Source organism: Crocodylus siamensis, chromosome 4, assembly GCF_052110815.1.
Source record: "Crocodylus siamensis isolate JL-2025a chromosome 4, ASM5211081v1, whole genome shotgun sequence".
Classification (NCBI taxonomy): Eukaryota; Metazoa; Chordata; order Crocodylia; family Crocodylidae; genus Crocodylus; species Crocodylus siamensis.
The window spans coordinates 18436029-18455752 of record NC_143398.1 but is presented as its reverse complement, the minus strand read 5'-3'; the positions used below and the strand labels follow the sequence as shown (position 1 = coordinate 18455752).

At 44.0% G+C, this 19724-nt stretch overlaps 1 protein-coding gene across 4 annotated transcripts in view; it reads right to left on the bottom strand.

Annotated features, from left to right (window-relative positions):
• Window positions 1-19724, bottom strand: part of CACNA2D1 (calcium voltage-gated channel auxiliary subunit alpha2delta 1) — a 653615-nt gene that overhangs the window by 352119 nt on the left and 281772 nt on the right. For all 4 annotated transcript variants that reach the window (XM_090041889.1, XM_090041890.1, XM_090041891.1 and 1 more), the window contains exon 4: window positions 16255-16314. In XM_090041889.1, coding sequence (XP_089898015.1) covers window positions 16255-16314 — 60 coding nt within the window. The remainder of the gene's footprint in view (window positions 1-16254; window positions 16315-19724) is intronic.

Sequence of the window (19724 nt, the reverse complement as noted above, 5' to 3'; positions counted from 1 at the left end):
AGATGTTAGCATAAATAATACAAAACACAAAGATCCAGAAAAGCACATCAGAAAGCTATATAACAACAACAACAACGATAATTTGAGGTTTACATGAAATCAATTTGTGATCATTAAATTTCTAGTGGGTAAATGAGAATATTACAAATCAGCCTTTCAAGAGTCCCCTCCACTGGGAGATCAAAAACTTAATGACTATACGTAGGCTTAAGTATTCTGATTTTAATTGTTTTTTCTCATCTCACTAGTATTTACCTCTAGTCACCATTCTGAAACAAGACTGTACCTGGATCACATAGGATAATGGTGACTGAGAGCATAAAACAAAGCAGTGGAGCACCATTAGCACTGATTTCCATCATCATGAAGACACACTAAGACCACTGACAGATGTTCAGTTGAAGGTGTGATGGGATCTTATCCACGATCCCAACAATCATGTCTCCTGCCATGCTGCACTTGCATGGCAAGAGGTCTGATTTTCGGACTGTGGACCAGACCCCAATTGTGCCCTACATGCTAGTACAGAGGAGCCCAGGATCTGCACTGGTAAACAAACCCAACAGTTAGCTGATTGTTGGCCATCTCTGAGTACCCACCAAGCTGATTCAAGTCCCCAGAGCCAGCTACTGATTAGCTTATCAGGAGCAACATGATTCCCATGCTTAGACTCAGATGGGGCCCAGTGCAGTCCCTGCTAGTCCCTGATTAACTGATCCCAATCTGAGACTCAGGTGATTGGGGCCAACAGAAACCATACCAGGGCCCATCCAAGTCCCAGCATCGGTCCCATGCTGCCCCCATCAGCTGATTGAGGGCCAGTAGGGATGGCACTGGGGCCCAGTCAAGCCTCAGTGTGATCCCCATGCTTTCCCTGGTCAGCTTGTCAGTGGCCAGCAGGGACTGTGCTGGGGCCCATCTGAGTCTTGGTATGCTCACCTGACCCCCAATTATCTTTCCTACCTGGTGCAGGGGACTGGACCCAGTGAACTTCCAAGGTCCCTTCCAGCCTCACTATCTATGAATCTATAAATAGCAATTCCTCTCCAATTTCAAGCAGGAAGTACTAGAAATCTTGCAAAAGTGTCAGTTCTCACAATATTTCCAGTATGATTTCACAGAGCCAAAAGGTATTGTTTTGGATTCAGACACACATCAGAAATATCTGCCTAAGGTTCATTTCAACATGCTAAACTCCAGTTTTATTTCCCTTCTCCATCAGCCTCATAAGATGCACAGCACATATACTTCCCTTTCTTGTGAGCAAGAGGGCCCCAAAAGTGCACACAATCCATGACAGCAGAATGACAATTTCATGTCATTTCATTGAGATACATGGCACATCTCACTGAAAGTATGCACAAATCAAAGCTATATGTCACATAAGTGAAGGTGGCATTCAAGCTTTCAGAGGAGAAAATAGTCTCATCCCTAAGACCCTTACCATATGCCTGTCAGTTTAAATCAGATAGTACTGAATACCGACTTTCTCAGTCACATTTCCTAGATGCAGTGCTTCATTTGAAAGGATCTTCAAAATTATGGAAACTCTTTATTTCAATGGGCTGCAGATTAGGCCATGGTGTGAAGGCATTGAGAACTTTGAGGCTCATCATCACAAGTCTTATTGTCCACTGCTTTCTACAACTGTATAAAATCATATCAAAGTAGGGCTAACAGAGAACTCACAAGGTCATCTAATCCAGCCCCCTGCTCAAGGTAGGATCATCTCTAACTAAACCATCCAAGACAAGTGTCTGTCCAATTTGTTCTCGAAAACTTCCAGGGACAGAGATTCCACAACTTCTCTAGGTAGCCTGATCCAAAGCCTGACCACCCTTATAGTCAAAAAGTTCCCCATAATCAGCTTGTCCCCCACTGCAGTGGCTCCGAGAGTGGCTGGCACCAGCTGCAACGAGAATTCTCAGTTGGAGGGGGGGTGGCACGATCACCGGGAACAGACCAGTGCTGCCACCAGCCTGCAGTGGCAGCCTGCTGTCATCCTGCATCCAGATCCAGGTACACTGGGCTGTTCCTGGTGCTCGGCACCCACCTCAAGCAGTGGAAAAAATCAGCTTGGTGCTGTCACTGGCCCCAGCCTGCAGTGGCAGCCTACCATCATCCCACATCCAGGCATGGGGGCATGCACCCCTGGGAAAAGGTTGACACAGCCCCCAAGCCCGCAGCCGTTCCGGGGGGCCATGGAGCAGCAAGAGGTGCACCTTGACTCCCCGTCTGGGGCCAATGCAGCAGGGGCTGGGGGGCGAGTGATTGCTCTCCCCACATCCACAGAGCCAGTCATCTCATTGTAGAAGGCAATCAGGTTGGTCAGATGTGACTTGCCCTTTGTGAATCCATGCTGACTGTTCTTCAATGCCTTCTCCTCCTCCACATGCTTAGAAAGGGATACCTTAAGGTCCAGCAACTGAGGTGAGGTTGATGGGTCTGTAGTCACCCAGATCCTGCTTCTTCCCTTTCTTAAACATGGGCGCTATGTTTGCCCTTTTCCAGTCATCCAGGACCTTTTCTGACCACCATGAGTTTTCAGAGATACTGGCCAGTGTCTCTGCAATCATGTCGGTCAACTCCCCGAGCACACTCAAGTGCATCACATCCAGCCCCATGAACTTGTACACGTTCAGATTTTCTAAATAGTCCCTAACCTTTTCTTTTGCCACTGTTGGCTCCTCCCCAAAAGATGCTGTTGGATGCATTGGTTTGTGAGCTGACCTTGCCTGTGAAGACTGAGGCAAAAAAGGCATCAAGTGATTCAGTCTTTTCTGCATCATCTGTCACTAGGTTGCCTCCACCATTCAGAAAAGGACCTACACTTTCCCTGATCTTCCCCTTGTTGCTGACATACTTGTAGAAACCTTTCTTCTTACCCTTCATTTGCCTTGCTATCTGCCAGTTGCACTTTGGCCTTCCTGATTTCATCCCTGCATATCCAGACAATACTCTTATACTCCTCCCTAGTCATCTGTCCAAGTCTCCATTTCTCGTAAGCTTCCTTTTTGTGTTTTAGCTCACACAAACTAGCCTTCACTGCTAAACTAACCTGGTCTTCTGCCATACATGCTAGTCCTCCTGTGTATCAGGATGGTTCATTCCTGCACCCTAAGGTTTCTTTAAAGTGCAACCAGCTCTCCTGGACTCCTTTCCCACTCAGTCTGGCCTCTCAGTTGGGATGCTGCCCATTAGTTCCCAGAGCAAGTCAAAGTCTGCTTTTTGAAGTCCAGGGTCCTTACTTTGCTGCTCTTCTTCCTTCCTTTCCTCAGGATCCTGAATTCAATCATATCATGGTTGCCACTGCCCAAGCTGCCACCCACTTCTACATTCCCCACCAATTCTTCCCTATTTATAAGCAGCAGGATGAAGAAAAGCATGGTCCCTGGTTAGGCTCTCCAACACTCTTAGCAGGAAGTTGTCTGCAACATTCTCCAAAAACTTCCTGGGTTGCCTGCGCATGACTACTGCCCTCTCAACCAGATGTCAGGGTGACTGAAATCTCCCAAGAGAACCAGATCCTGTGATTGGGAAACTTCCCCTAGCTGTTTAAAGAAAGTCTCATGCACGTCATCCTCCAAGATTGGTGGTCTACAGCAGGCACCCACTGCAACAACCTTGCTGTTCTCTCCTCTGACCATAACTCAGAAACTTTTAATATCTCTGCCTTCAGGTTCATATTGGAGCTATCATATAGCTCTTTTACATAAAAGACAACTCCTCTTCCTCTTCTCTTCTGCATGTCCTTCCTGAAAAGTTTCTACCCATCCATGAGAGTGCTCCAGTAATACAAATTATCCCACCAACTCTGTTATTCCAATTATGTCATAGTTCCATGACTGCATGAAAACTTCCAGTTCTTCCTGATTATTTCCCAGGCTCCATGCATTCAGGTATACACACCTGAGGTAACTGGTTGACTGTCCTACTTTTTCAGGAAGAAAAAGGTCTCCTCCATTTTCCCCTCTTGCTTGTGCTTGCTCTAGGTTACCTGCTTCCCCACTTATTTCAGGGCTCTGGCCTATATCCCCCAGACAACCTAATTTAAAGCCCTCCTCCTAAGTTAGCAAGCCTGTCCAAAAAAGATGCTCTTTCCTTTCTTTATCAGGTGGATCCCGTGTTTTTCTAGCAATCCTTCTTGAACAACATCTCTTGGTCAAAGCAGCCAAAGCCCTACTGGCAACACCACCTGCACAACCATGCACTGATCTGTAAAATGCTTCTGCTCTTACCTGAGCCCTTCTACTTGACTAGAAAGATCAAGGAGAACACCACCCTGATCCTTTCACCCTTACCACAGTAGTCACTTTTGATCTGTTCAGGGTCACCCCTGGCAGAAATCACTGGTGCCCACATGGATGAGCAGCATGGGGTAGTCATCATAGGGCCACATGAGTCTCAGTAATCCTTTCATGACATCTCAGATCTGGGCTCCATTCAAGCTGCAAACCTCCCAAGACAACAAGTCAGGCCAGCAGATGGATGCCTCCATCCCCCAAAGAAGGGATTCTCCTTTTTCAGATACGTGGGGAGCCGGAGGAAAAGCAAGGGCAATGTTGGACCCCTGCTAAACCAGATGGGGCAACTGACAACTGACGCCCAGGAAAAAGCCAACCTATTAAATAGGTACTTTGCGTCAGTCTTTCATCAGTCCCATGGGACGCCCATGCCTGCTATGGGACAGGGAGATCTGGGTGATGGTGATCCCCTACCCTCCATCAATGCTGACCTCGTGAAGGAACACCTTGAGAAGCTGCATACCTTTAAGTCAGCCGGCCCTGACAATCTGCACCCCAGGGTACTCAAGGAGCTGGCGAGCATCATAGCCCAGCCCCTGGCACGGATCTTTCAAAACTCCTGGTGCTTTGGTGTAGTGCCTGAAGACTGGAAGAAGGCCAATGTGGTGCCGATCTTCAAGAAAGGGAGGAGAGTGGATCCGGCTAACTACAGGCCCATTAGCCTGACTTCTATCCTGGGGAAGATCTTAGAAAAGTTTATTAAGGAGGCCATCCTTGAGGGACTGGCCAGGCTAACATCCTAAGGGATAGCCAGCATGGGTTTCTTGCGGGTAGGTCTTGTTTGACCAATCTCATTTCCTTCTATGACCAGGTGACCTATCACCTGGACAAGGGAGAAGAGATTGATGTCATATATCTTGACTTCAAAAAAGCTTTTGATCTGGTATCCCATGATCACCTCTTGGCCAAACTGGCCAGTTGTGGCCTTGGCTCCACCACGATCCACTCGCTGGGAAACTGGCTCCGTGGTCGGACCCAGAGGATTGTAATTGATGTCAGTCACTCATCGTGGTGCCCTGTGACCAGTGGGGTCCCTCAAGGCTCTGTCCTGGGACGCATCCTGTTCAACATCTTCATTAATGATGTGGACATTGGAGTCAGGAGTGGACTGGCCAAGTTCACCGATGACACCAAACTTTGGGGCAAAGCATCCACGCCAGAAGATAGGTGGGTGATCCAGGCTGACCTGGACAAGCTCAGCAAATGGGCAGACAAGAACCTCATGGTGTTTAACACCGAAAAATGCAAGGTTCTCCACCTTGGGAGGAAAAACCTGCAGCACCCTTATAGGCTCGGCAGTGCTACGTTGGATAGCACTACAGAAGAAAAAGACTTGGGGGTCATCATTGACCACAAGATGAACATGAGCCTGCAATGTGATGCTGCGGCTAGTAAAGTGACCAAAATGCTGGCTTGCATCCATAGATGCTTCTCGAGCAAATCCCGGGACGTCATTCTCCCCTTGTACTCGGCCTTGGTGAGGCTGCAGCTGGAGTACTGCGTCCAGTTCTGGGCTCCACAATTCAAAAAGGATGTGGAGAAGCTTGAGAGAGTCCAGAGGAGAGCCAGCACATGATCAGAGGTCAGAAAAACAGATCTTACGATGACAGGCTGAGAGCTATGGGACTCTAGCCTGGAAAAGCGCAGGCTCAGGGGTGATCTGATGGCCACCTATAAGTTTATCAAGGGTGACCACCAGGATCTGGGGGAACGTTTGTTCACCAGAGTGCCCCAAGGGATGACGAGGTCGAACGGTCACAAACTCCTGCAAGACCGTTTCAGGCTGGACATAAGGAAGAATTTCTTTACTGTCCGAGCCCCCAAGGTCTGGAACAGTCTGCCAGCGGAGGTGGTTCAAGCACCTACATTGAACACCTTCAGGAGTAAATTGGATGCTTATCTTGCTGGGATCCTATGACCCCAGCTGACTTCCTGCCCTTTGGGCAGGGGGCTGGACTCGATGATCTCCCGAGGTCCCTTCCAGCTCTAATGTCTATGAAATCTATGAAATCTATGAAATCCAACTACCACCACCCATCACTTTCTCTTGGTGGAGGTAGTCTCTATCTTCCCAACCTTGGGGGGTGCCTGGCCTGGCCTTTTCCACCAACAGAACGTGCTCCTCCTCCTCTGCTATATCTTGCCTTCACACAAACTGATGCAGGTTAAGATGAAGACCTCTGCTTGCTGTCAGAGGTCACAAGCTTGCAGTTTCCATCGTCCATCTTCCTTCTCCAGCACTGCCTCCAGCAGTCCTTCATCTGCTCCCAGAGGACTCCTCCAACTCTGAATGAATTAAGTTCTCAAAGCAGCAGCTGTTTTGGAGCTCTGCAACCTTCTATAGCTCTGTTGCCTGTTCCCTGCAGGACACCCACAGGAGACCTTGACAGGTTGCAACGGTGGGCGGATGAGAATAGGATGGGGTTTAACACTGATAAGTGCAAGGTGTTGCACATGGGGAGGAAGAACCGGCACCACACTTACAGGTTGGGGAACTCCCCTCTTGCCAGCACGGAGACGGAAAAGGATCTTGGAGTCGTCATTGACTCCACGATGAACATGGGCCGGCAGTGTGGGGAGGCAGTCAAGAAGGCCAATCATACCCTGTCATGCATCCACAGATGCATCTCGAGCAGGTCCAGGGAGGTGATCCTCCCCCTCTATGCGGCACTGGTCAGGCCGCAGCTGGAGTACTGCGTCCAGTTCTGGGCGCCACACTTCAAGAGGGACGTGGACGATATGGAAAGAGTTCAGAGGAGGGCCACTCGTATGATCAGGGGTCAGCAGGGCAGGCCTTATGAGGATAGGCTACGGGACCTGAACCTGTTTAGCCTCCACAAGAGAAGGTTAAGGGGGGACCTTGTGGCCTGCTACAAACTGGTCAGGGGGGATCAGCAGGTATTGGGGGAGTCCCTGTTCCCCCGTGCGCTGCCAGGAGTGACCAGGAATAACGGTCACAAACTGGCGGAGGGTAAGTTTAGATTAGATATTAGGAGGCGCTACTTCACAGTCAGGGTGGCTAGGGCCTGGAACCAGCTTCCAGGGGAAGTGGTGCAGGCTCCTAGCCTGGGGATTTTTAAAAGGAAGTTAGATGAGCACCTTGCCGGGGTCATCTGACCCCGGTGCTCTTTCCTGCTAAGGCAGGGGGTCGGACTAGATGATCTACCTAGGTCCCTTCCGACTCTAGCTACTATGAAACTATGAAACTATGACACCACTCACATCTCAGGAACACCCCGACCTGGCTGTCACTGGAAGGGACCTGCAAACCACAGCCTCCACAGAGCCAAACAAGGACCTGGGCAGAAGCCTCAATGATGAGCAGTCCAGCCTGGACAGATATTTTAGGGAAGCAAGCAGATGAAAAGCTGACAGTACAACTGCCTCTGGCATTACAATGTCCTTCAGCCATTTTTCTGGGTGTCTGAATCCATCCTCTCTCTCCCTGTCCCTCTTTATAAGCAGATCTTTCCTAGCAAACTCCCCTATAAGCTGGCCTTGGTCCCAAAAGGTTCCCTTTTCTCTACCAACCTGCTTCTTCTCGCCAAGCTTACAATAAAGGAAGGTGAGAGAGTTTCCAGGGAAACTCACTAGTCAACTCCCCCTTACTCTGGATTCTAGTTAAATACTTAGTATTGGTCTAACCGCTGAGTTTTAGCTACTTACACTAAATATATGTAGGTTAGTTACTCTTAAAGAACTTACCTTAAAGGCTCCCCTTCTGCGAGAAAAGCAGCAAACTGACTTGCAAACTGCCCTGTTTGCTGCTGCTGTTTGCTTGCTCCTCATGTCTCCTTTTATATCCTCTGGGCTTGGACTGGCTCTGCCCCCTTGTTAGGGCTTTTGTCAGACACAGGCAGGAATCGTCCAGCTAGCAGCATTCCCAGCTGCTCAGAGCACATGCCCAAACACACAGCCCACCAAACAAACACTCAGCAAACCAAACAGGCAGCCCTGGTTCATGTACCTTCCCGAAGCACGATATGGCCCTGGCTCCTCTTCCTCTCCACTTGTCCTTGCTGAATTTCATCTGCTTGATTGTGAACCTGTGATTCTCAGATCTATCCACATCACTCTGGATCCTAGCCCTACCCTCCAAAGCATTTGCAACTCTACCCGACTTGGTGTCATCTTTGAATTTGTTAAGCATGCACTTAGTTTCATCACTCAAATCATTGTCAAGAGGATACAATGCAGGTACCTTTACTTGTCTCAGTGGCAGAGCTCTCTGCACTCATTTTGTGGTCATAGGGTTTGGTTCTCTGGTGCCTTGTGCCTGGCATACTCATTTAGACCAAGGGACCACATTTGAATCTGAATAGCAACAGTCTCCTGCCAATTTGCATTGTATATTGACTATATATTAAATGCAGAGAACAAAGAACCAAGCTACTTAGGACAAGGACAAGGACAAGAGTGATTAGAAACTGCACCTCTGATTACAGGAATGGAAGTCTAGTTTGTTTTCCTTTTCCCATTATTTGTTTCCTTATTTCTTGCAAGATCACCTTTAGCCGGTGATCTGGTGTTGATTTGCTGTTCATGAAAAAAAATTGACAACCTTGGAGACTGAGGTCTTCTATGCCTAGGAAAGGTCAGACCAAGCAAGATCTCCATGACTACTCTCCCCACAATGTGCTTCAAGCCTGACCTAAAATGATCATCTTTTGGTGCAGGACAGGTTAGTCTCAATTATTCTTCCCATCTTTTCCCTCTCTACTGAGCAACTCTGCATTCAGTATTATACAACTTCAAAAGCAAGGTATGAAAGTACATGATCCAAAAATAACATTCTTGTGCCCGTCTGTCTGTGCCTCAAACTCAAGTTCAAGGAATAATCAAATGTGGGTCTATTTTTTAAATCACATCAAATATTAGGATACCAGAAATAAATTATGCCCCTAATGAGCAAGATTTTAAAAATAATGCACACATTGAAAGGGTGGGCTTTTTTTTTTTAATCAAGCTTATTTTTAATAGGGTAATTAATTCACAGAAGTCTGAATTTCAGCCTTCATACAAAAATTAATGCATGTTAATAGGCCATGCAAAAGTTTCTGCTTGTTAAAATACAAATGAGATATCCCTTATGTTTATACATGTGTAAGTACAATTAATATTATGGCCCAATTGGAAACAAAATTGCTTTAGCTAACCAACCATTGCAATGCAATCAAATATGACATCAGATGTAATTGTAAAAGATCCATTTGGGGAATAACAGCAATTATTTTATGCAGAACGCCTCTTACACACTATCCTTTTTTTCTTTTTCTGAGCCCTTGAACTGCAGCAGAATACTTGGAACCTCACAAGTGAAGAAAAGTGTCATTTGCTCACTCGTCAAAAACCCAAGATAGTTAAAGTAAAACCTGACATGGCTAGTCTTTTTAGAAATACCCTTTACACTACTGATTCATGGCTGCCTTAATCTTCTCTCATATATCTTTAAGTATAGTTTTTTTATTTATCATGCTGTATTATTTAGGCTAGGCAAAACTGGATCTTTTTCTTATTTCTATGACTAAAATTTATATTTATTTTTAAGAATTTGTTTCAATTTTTAACAATTGAAATTTTCAGGATTGCATGAAATTTGGGGTGGGTTCCTGATTTTTGTGGATTTAGCATACACACGCATGAGTGCAAACCATGTATAAAGTGGCCACTGAGGCAACTGGGGGCCATGTCAGTAAGGCTATGCCAAGAGAGGGGGTTTGAGGGGCAGGGCTGGTAGCTGTGGGGAGCCCAAAGCTGCCTAGGGGCAGGGGGCAAAGTCCCAAGGAGCCCTGCCTGGCCTTCACAGGAATTTGGACCTCACCCCGATCATGCAGGGGTTACACCAGGCTCCAGTGGAGTTTGGCACCTGCCCCAATCTATTTAGCTGGGGGGGCACCCCGTACCCCGAATTTCCTTACCTCCACCCCAGACATTTTATTTATGTATTTATTTATTACATCATCTTCATGTACATTTTGATGATTACTGATGGACATTTTTCTGTTGGTCTGTGAGTATCAGGTGAAATTGATGTTTTATCAACGTCTACCGACAGAAATCAAATCCTGCCAAGTCTATGTATATTCAGTGTAGGAATTGTGTGACATGGTGAGTGAAAGAAATGGAGGACAACAGCATTGTTTTGTGTGTTTTTGTTTGGATTTGTTTTTTAAAACATGCTTCAGTTCAGTATTTTTGCTTCTTAAGGTTCACAAAGGTTTTCAAGAGATGTAACATAGTTTGTTACAAGCAAGTGATATTTTATGGACAGATATTTTATCAGAAAATACATATTTTATAAACCAATTCACACTAACCAATATACCCCAATGTTCACTTACTGATGAATGGCATTAAAATTAATAGATTATATTTAAATAAGTAAAATTAATTTTAAAACAGAACTTTACAACATCAGTTCTGTAAAACGTTCTCTTTTGGGGTCTCATGGATTTTATGGTTTCAAAATGCTCGTGTTTAAACAAGTTTTTGGGTAACAGTGAAATTTGGTTACACAGGAATATTCATCAGCTAAAATATGAGCATATAAGTTCTGATCCAATGCAAGCTAAAAGTTAGCAGAACTAGTTAATGATTTCAGTAGGCATTTGATCAGTCTCTGAACATGTAGCATACAGGAGTGAGACCCAGAGCCAGTGGCCTTTATAAAAGGTGTTATAGACCATGGTAACCACAAAAACAAATCAAGCCAAGGTCTTTTTATACATGCATAATTTTAAATCCAAATGCAGTCTCTCTGAAGTCAGATGCTAATCTTGTGCTCCAGAGGTAGCATTTGCCAATAATAGACACCAGCAAGAATTCACTTAGGTTTTGAGCTTTATGTTTAGTTCTCCATTTCCACAATTCTCTTTAATAAAGCTGTGCTCTACACACCAACACTAAGTCAATAAAAATATTTCAGTCTGTATTTATAGTACTGTACTTAGATTTACTATTGAATAAATAACCACTCCATGGCAGTTTATTTCAATGAGTGTATAACTGGGATACACTATATAGCTTTTTAAAATGGATTCATTACAGCTTTCAAGAGATAACAACCTGAAGTGGCTGCAGTGGTTTGCAATACTTATTCATTTCTGTGAACACATTCTTATAAACATAAAAGCCCCCAGTCAATGCACTAGAAGTTACTGGCGCAAAATGAAGCTTTGGACCATTAGGAACAAATCCAAAGTTTTTTCCACTGATGGCAGTGGACTCCAAATTAATTCAGCAGATAAAGAATAACACTTTCACATTATTACAGAATATGGTACTCCCCCTAGATATACTATACCTAGCTGTCTGCTTTAAATCACTTCTTATCAACTCAGGATCTAACTCCCCTTTTATATCCATATCACTTAGACAATGGTATTTCTTTAACATTGGCAGCTTCAGATCATATCATCCTCTATTTTTTCCATATTTCCAATTTTCCTAAACAGTGGGTCAAAATGTAAACTAGACTACAGTATTGATACATTTACAGAAATTACCATTGTGATGAATATACCCATTAATTTAGTTAAAATAAAAACTGAACTGAAGCCTTTGAACTAAACTGTCCTATTAACCCAACCCCTTGGGTTATTTATTTATTTAATGCCTGCAGTTCTTGTAGTTATTCCAAGTTAAAAAACACAGCAATAAAAAAACACAGAACTATAACAAAAACTTGTTTTCACTGAGTTACAAGTAGTTAAAAATTAGATTTTATTTACAAAAAGAAACTATGTCAATGTATTAGCTATATTTTTCTTCAAAAACAATTTTTCAAAATTGTATTTTTTACAAGAAATTATGGCTAATCTAAAAATAAACAAAGTTTATGATATATGTTGTGAAATTTTTTCAATGATCTGAACCGAACTTTCAAATTTTTCAAGATTTGCCATGAACAAGAAATTCTGGCCAGTTAGGTATTATTAAAGGTACTGGATCCCCATCTCTCTCCAATTGTAGCTTAATGATAAAATCTTTGAACTTTAACATATTTTAAAATCCTTGTTCAAATGTGTACAATTGTACATAAACACTTAGATTTAAATCAAGTTGTCAGCAACAAATGGTTAGACAGACTTCCTAATGGCAGATCTCTTTTAACCTTCCAGAGACCACAGAACTAATGCCACGGCTTTTACCTTCACTCCCCCGAGATCGTTCCACTTTCAGAAGTCTCTTCCCCACCCCCACAAACCTATCAGCTATCGTTGTGCTGTAAGACGCAATTAAAAACAGAATCCCTTGAAAACCTTCATGCTACATCTTCCTTTTCCAAAAAAGCTAGTAGAAGAATCAATTTTGCATTAAAAAATAAGTTGATCAAAAAAGATCCGTGTGCAAACTAATCTTAACAGTCATCCTTTTAGAACTAGGCCAGAAGAGAAGAAAGATTACTTCTGGCTAAAATGGGACAAATTAAATTATGAGAGGCTTAATGCATTTATTTTAAATTTAATTGCATAACCTTATGTCAAGGTTATTATATTCTGCACAGCATTCTCATCTAAAACTCAAAACAGTAAAGCAGAAGCTTGGTTTGCAGCTTCTTTAAATAAATCCACCCAGAGATTCTTTCAGCCTGTAAGATATGCACAGGTTGTGATTGCATTAACTGTAACTTCAGCCATGAGCTGGGCTATGAGCATTATTATAAAATTACATTTAAAAATGACTTTGGGATTTGTCTTCGGCAGTGAATTCTGATGAGCCCAGAAGCTTCTCTGCCCTGCATGTGACAACCTGCATTCATTTGTATTAAAGACAAAAGGCAAAATAGAGAGACAAAGCCCAGTGATAGCATATTCAGAAGGCACAAATGTGTATTGTTCCCATAAGAATCCAAAAAAGGAAGGACATCCTTCTATACCAAGTTAACCAAAACAGTAGACTGTTCCTGTCGCAGGGCGCTAAGGGAAGCTTGCCCCTTTAAGAGCAGAAGCAGCCTAGCTAGAGAGCCCTGGGAGTGAGGAAGAGTTCAACAGCTGCAAGTTGCCTGGGGAGTGGGCTAATGAGGAAATTAGTTGGTACCTGCATATGGTCAGCTGACCGGAAGGAGTCAGGGCCCTGGGCACATATAAGCCCCAGAGCTGGGGCTGACAGGGGTTAGTTCTCTGGCACTCACCAGGGGAAGCAGCTCCTGTGCGGAAGAGCTACCTGGGGACAACTGATTACTTGATTTGCTGCCTGCAAGATTTATAGGGCTCCATGAGCTCATAAATTACCTGGGGCTAGGAGGCAAACAGTACTAAGGGATAAATTTACCTTTTTAAAGGGGCAGAGTATGGCCTCCATTGTTATTGTTATGTTGTAGCCCAGGGGCTTGTGTCTCTGTTGTCATTTATACCAGTGGACTGGGATGAGGTGAAGAGAGGAGGAGGAGGCTTCACTGGGGTACACTATTGCGTACAGCCCCAGAGCCAGAGGGGCACAGCAACAAGGGCTGCAAAGAGCTTAGTGACTACAGGAGGCCAAGTTAGGCCAAGACCTCATCAGAGGGACAATATTTATATAGCACCCATAAGTCTTAGGGTGTCCCATGAGACACTGACTTGGAGCAGGACCCAACAAGGGACCCAGGTCTAATGGGGTTCAGCAGGACCATGGCCATATGGAAACTCGTGGGCAGCCTCCCTACTTATTTTCTTAACCAACAAGATGTGGCAGTTGTGATTGGAAGGCACCCACAGGGCAAAGGTGGCATGGTCATGGAGCCCTAGGGCATCATGACCCTACACCATGATGGTTCCCATTAGGACTCCATGATTTTCTGAACTATTAATTTTATCTGGGTTTAGTTTGAAACCTAAAAGTATCTTCTTTAAAAAAAAAGAATAATAAGAAACCTCTGTCTTGTATGTAAAGAATACTGTGGCAAAGAACAAAGACACTACAGAAATTTGCTGTGTTTAGGATTATATGGCCTTACCATTCTAGTAAGTGTTCAAAACACAAGCAGATTAACACATGGGGCATTGAGGCCCAGGCCCAGATGCCCCTGCCAGTCAGATGTCCCCTGCATGCCTGGGTTCCCTTGGGAAATGGCTGGTTTCCCCTTGCAGGTGGGCAGCCTTCTAGCCTGCAAGGGGTCCTGCTTGGGGCTGTTGGGAGTGAATCACAGGGGGTGGCATGTGCATGCACATAGCCGCATGCATGCATGCAACCAGGAATACATCAGGGCAGCATGGAGAGAAGCTCCCTGCAGTTAAGTCTATGGAAGGGAAGGGGCATCGGGGGGGGGCAGATCAAAATCCCCCGGTGAAGGCAGGTAGGGGCAGAGACTGGGGGTGCTGCCCAGCCAGGGTGGTGTGTGGGACCTGAAGCTGGGACAGGGAGCAGGACAGAGCCATGGGCAGCTCATTCAGCGTGTGCGGAGGGGAAGCGGGAGGCAGCTCCACACCGCTGCACACGACGAGAACACAGAAGGCACTGTCAACTGCCCAGGGCAATGCATATGGGATGCACGGGAGTGCACGTGTACCCTCTCCCCGTTTAGCCAGTGGGCAGGGGAGCAGGTGGGAATACCAGTGCCCCCCCCCTGCAATTGTTAGGCAGGGAGCGGGGCCGCCAGCAAAAGCAGCTGTGCTGCTTCCGGAAGTGGTGTGAGATCACGGTGAGTGAGATCTGCCATGGCCCCTCTCCCCTCCCTGGCGTCAGCAGGATCGTCCACATGGGACTCACCACCAATCAGTAGGATCAGCCACCAGAGGACCCCACACCCCCCCTCCCTGGTCGCTGACTTAAGAGGCACCAGACCCCCATACCCATGCAACTTCCCTTTATGAAGGAACAGGTAGAAGAGGTATAACAAGCAGAGAAACCACAACCTAACTTTAACACATCCAGCACAATATTAATTTGCCCAGGCTGCAATTTCCTTTATGATAGGAACAAAAGGATTAAAATCTTTACTATTGAAAGGCTCTTAACTTGTAAATCAACAGGTATCTGCACTAATTGAAAAGAGGACTGCTTAACGTTTAAAAACCAAAAACAGGATGAGGTTGACAACTGTGAAGCCATACAGCTATATGGGGGATTTTGAACAGCGAAGATATTGTTGGATGGCCAAGATTTCTGGGAATATGAACAAGCAAAAAGGCAAGCATTTAGGGCCCAGTATTCTGTAAGCTTCCATATGCTTTTACTTGATGAAACACAAAGTTATTCTTTTCAGACTCATATCATGAGGAAGTATAACTGCAACTGTGTACTGCAAACAGGTTCATTTGGCAGGATGAGAACAAACCAAATTCCTGTAGAAAGTACCTGCAGAAAATATTAAATTTACAGTAAATAAAATCCAGAGGGCTCCTATTCTAATTCAAGAGGTTGGAGTGGAATTGAGGGCTCCAATTTCTTCAGGGGATTTTTGTAGCAAGCTTCAAGAAAATGTCAGTGGCATACATGCAATAGATTACTGGGAAAACTAGCAACCTTATCATCACCATATCTGTTGTGCGTCCCATATATCTGGTCAACTGTGAAGACAAACTGCTATTGAGGCAGGCATTTTAATGCTAGCTGCTTGGGACAACAGAAAGAAAATCAGGAACCTACATCAGAAAATAAATGTTACCAGTTGACCATTATTAAGAACGATAAATGCACTAGATTTCTGCTTTTATGCCAAGAATGCATTATTCAGTGAGATGATGAATCTCAGGTCCCAAACAGCCAAAAACATAGTTCAGATTCTGATTTGTCCTACAGCAGTAATATGTAAAGACAACCAAGTCATTTCTCATTGTAAATTAAATTTGTACAGATAAAGCACCAATTCTCTGAGTCATGCCATATCAGTGTTTTCAGGGATATTGCTTCCTGCTGAGCCAGTGAGAACCCACTGGCATTGATAGGATACATTTTCATTGGATTCTCACAAACTGTGGAGCGGTAAATTTCTGAGGATGAAGAAATGTGGGGGAAAATGTAAACTTACCCCAAACTCATCCCTCCACTGATGTGTTGCTTGAATCTCTTCTGCTTTTTGAGCAAGATGCTGAGGAAAGAAAAGACAACACATCCATTTTAGTTTGGGGTCTTTTTCCTCCCCCGTACTTATCATAAAATATCATGGCTATTAACAGCTAACTGACATGAAACTGATTATGTCTCCTCTGAAAGGCAGAATCGACCAAGCTGACCATCTTCAAGGGCACTTCAAGGGCATGCCGGCTCACCACCTCCATTAACAATCCTTAAGCTTGACCCCCCCCACTTTCCTCACCAACTGTACAGCCTAACTGCAGCTCTGCTGAACTTCAGAGTTATAGGGACCAGCGACACCACTACTCATCTCATACCCTGCCCCTTAGCATGTCTGAAGCATATCCATACACTATAAGACTTGAGCCATATACACTTCAAGCGAGAAAGTCCAGCAGATGCAATCACACCACTGCATTCCTAACTTCCTCCACTTCTATACCTCACTTCCCACCTCTCATCTCTAATGCTGAACAAGCTCTCAAGGAAAGACCAAGAAGCCTGTAGACACACTCCTAGAAAGGACCAGTAACAAGGCAGTTCAGACAGGGTAACTGGGAAAGAAAGGAAGATCTGGTTTACAAGGGGACCTCATAAGGGTTGAAAAAGGGGAACATTACAGGTAGTCACAGGATCTGCTTAAGGACCAAGGAGCAACTGCAAAGGTAAAATGTTGATGGAGAGAAGGGCAGCTAATGTGACCTGGGCTGTTCGTGGGTGACTGTCAGGGTCTGCCCTAAATTTCACTTTGTTTTCCACAGGTAGAAGGCAAGTCCTAATGCCGAAATTCTGCAAATTGTACATTCTTTTTTTTTTAATCTGACAGATTACTGAGACTCCTTTCAAAGATGTGCAGTACTGAAAAGTACTCAGTGTATAGAGAGCTGTGTTATACATCTAACTGGGCCCACAGAGAAGAATAGAAAACCTGTATAAAGCCTAAGTAATCACACATGTTACAAGTTTTCCACATAATGCTCATGAGGTGACCAAATGCACAAGCAAAAACTGGGGGCAGGAAAGGATTTAGGAGCCATGGGATTACCATAGTGGATTAAAGTGGTCTCCCACCTCATTTCCCTTTGGTTGTTGATTCAACCTATGTACTAGAACAGCAACTGCTATTTCAGGTACAGCTTCTAAGCCACTTGAATAGCATAATTCTAATTCTTATCATCGTCATCATTAGTAGTAGTAGAAGCCCCATTATCATTAGCAGTGCTCATCTATCATTATGGTACCTTGCATACCAGAATGTATCATGAGATACTAGATATTGTAACATGATGCAATGGCCCTCACCACTCACTTATATTATGTTTCTTCTCCTTTCCAGCCTATTAACACTGCCTTTTATCTTAGTTGAAGGATATTTTCTGCAATGTAACATTAAAAAGTTAGCCACACATTTTTTTCCCCGCTCCAGATAAATTCACCAAGGAGGTAAAGCTCAATTCCTAATCCAAACCTTTGACACATGCAAGAGCTGCAGTACTAGAACAAGATACTGACCCCATCTACTATGCTGTCCTTCCCCTGCCAGCAACCAGTCTCTGATATAAAACAGACTATGCAAATAAGCCAGACATGCAAAATGACTCTGACCCATGTAATTCTGCAGCATGGAAACATCTATCAGCTTTTTTGCATACATATCTTGTCCTTTTCTACCTCGTTCACATTAAGTCATTTTCTTCCACGCTTTCAGATGTATTTCTATAGGTAGATTATACCCAAGATATATATGCCCATTAAAAAACTGAACTGTAGTCACTTACATTCTAGCTCTGATTCGTTTCAGTCATAAGGTTATAATCCTTTCTTTTAAATCCTACCTTACATGCAATCCCTAGTTTTTTGGGGAGCTCTCTTTCCTAGCCTTTTTTCTCCTTCATTTGTGCTCTGGTTTAGATGATGCATTCCCATATTACCACTTCTTTGAGTGAAGACATTATATATTCACAAAAATGTCTGCTCATCCATGCCTCACAGTCCCTCTATCGTGCATTCATTACAAACTGACCTTAACTTTTCTTGAGAACTCCCCACCAATTCAGAGCTCATCTATGCTTCTGGAAATGTTCACCTTTTTCCTGAGTCCAAAAAATTGTATGTTATCTACATTAAAATAATCTACCATCCTGCTACCCAGTCACCCAAGGTTTATTAGATTTTGAAGATAATGTTATAAGTATATATTTCACCACCTAACTATTTAGCTTTCATTGAAGGCAAGGTTGATAACAATATTTTTAAAAGTGACCTCACATTGCCTATGATAAAGAAACATTTTTTCCAGGTGTTTATAGCCTAGCTAAACAATGTGGGCTGAAAATTTCCATGGTAGGTGTATGAAGTGCTAGGAAGAATTTCTGTCAAATGGCTCAATGATTTCCAAAAAATAACTTAAAAATAAAATACAGAAATGTTGCATATCTTAAAAAAACCAAAAAAACAAATAAATCTCTTTATGATCTTTTCTTTGCAAAGCTCTTTACTTGGCAACAGGACCTGGGAATGTAAGATGGAAGTTTCCTTTCATGCAGAAACAAACCTTTTGCCATCTTTGCCTGTTCCTTGCCTTTCCTTTTTCATGTCCTTGTGGCAAGGTATTTAGCAAAATTTGCAGATTTATTGGAAGCTGACAGGGCTGTGCCACAAGTGCTTCTGCTGTGGCCTGGAACTTGCAACCTCTGGGCTGTCAAACATGCTTCTTGGTGATATCTAACAGTACACGCTTGCTAAGCAAAGGCATAGTAAAGGTTTGCAAATAACGTCCTGTGATTCTGATGATTACACTGATCGTGCTCCAGTCTAGAGTTAAGCAGGATGTTCTCTACAATTGGCACTCTGGATTCCTGCAGGCTGGGCACCAAAATTAAAAGCAACGAATCTGTGTGTGTGTGTATATATTTGCAATGTGCCAGATCCTGGGAAACAAGTAGCTGCTATATTTGAATATGGACCTGGAATAGTTCTTGGCAGGAAGAAAAGTCCAAGGGTGCCAAGACAATAGCCGCTTTGTGCACATCTTTCCAACCTTAAACAGACTTTTAAACCTTTAAACAGCTGGTAATGGTTGCCAAAATATGGAATGGGCTTCCAAGGCAGGTGGTGTTTTATCCTTCCTTGGAGGTGTTCAAGAAGGGATAAGGCGGGCATCTGGCTGGGGTTACTTAACCCCAGCACTCTTTCCTGCCTGGAGGACGGGGTCGAACCCAATGATCTACCAGGTCCCTTCCAACCCTAGAAATCTAATCTATGACTTAAAAATCAATAGATGTCCCATTCTCTAAAGACCTCTATTCATTAACTGGATTTATTAAACGTTGTCTTCACTATTATCCATGATGCAACTTTATACTAGAAGTGGTGCTTTCTGGAATTATAAAAGGAAATACCAGTACAATATTTTCACAGGTT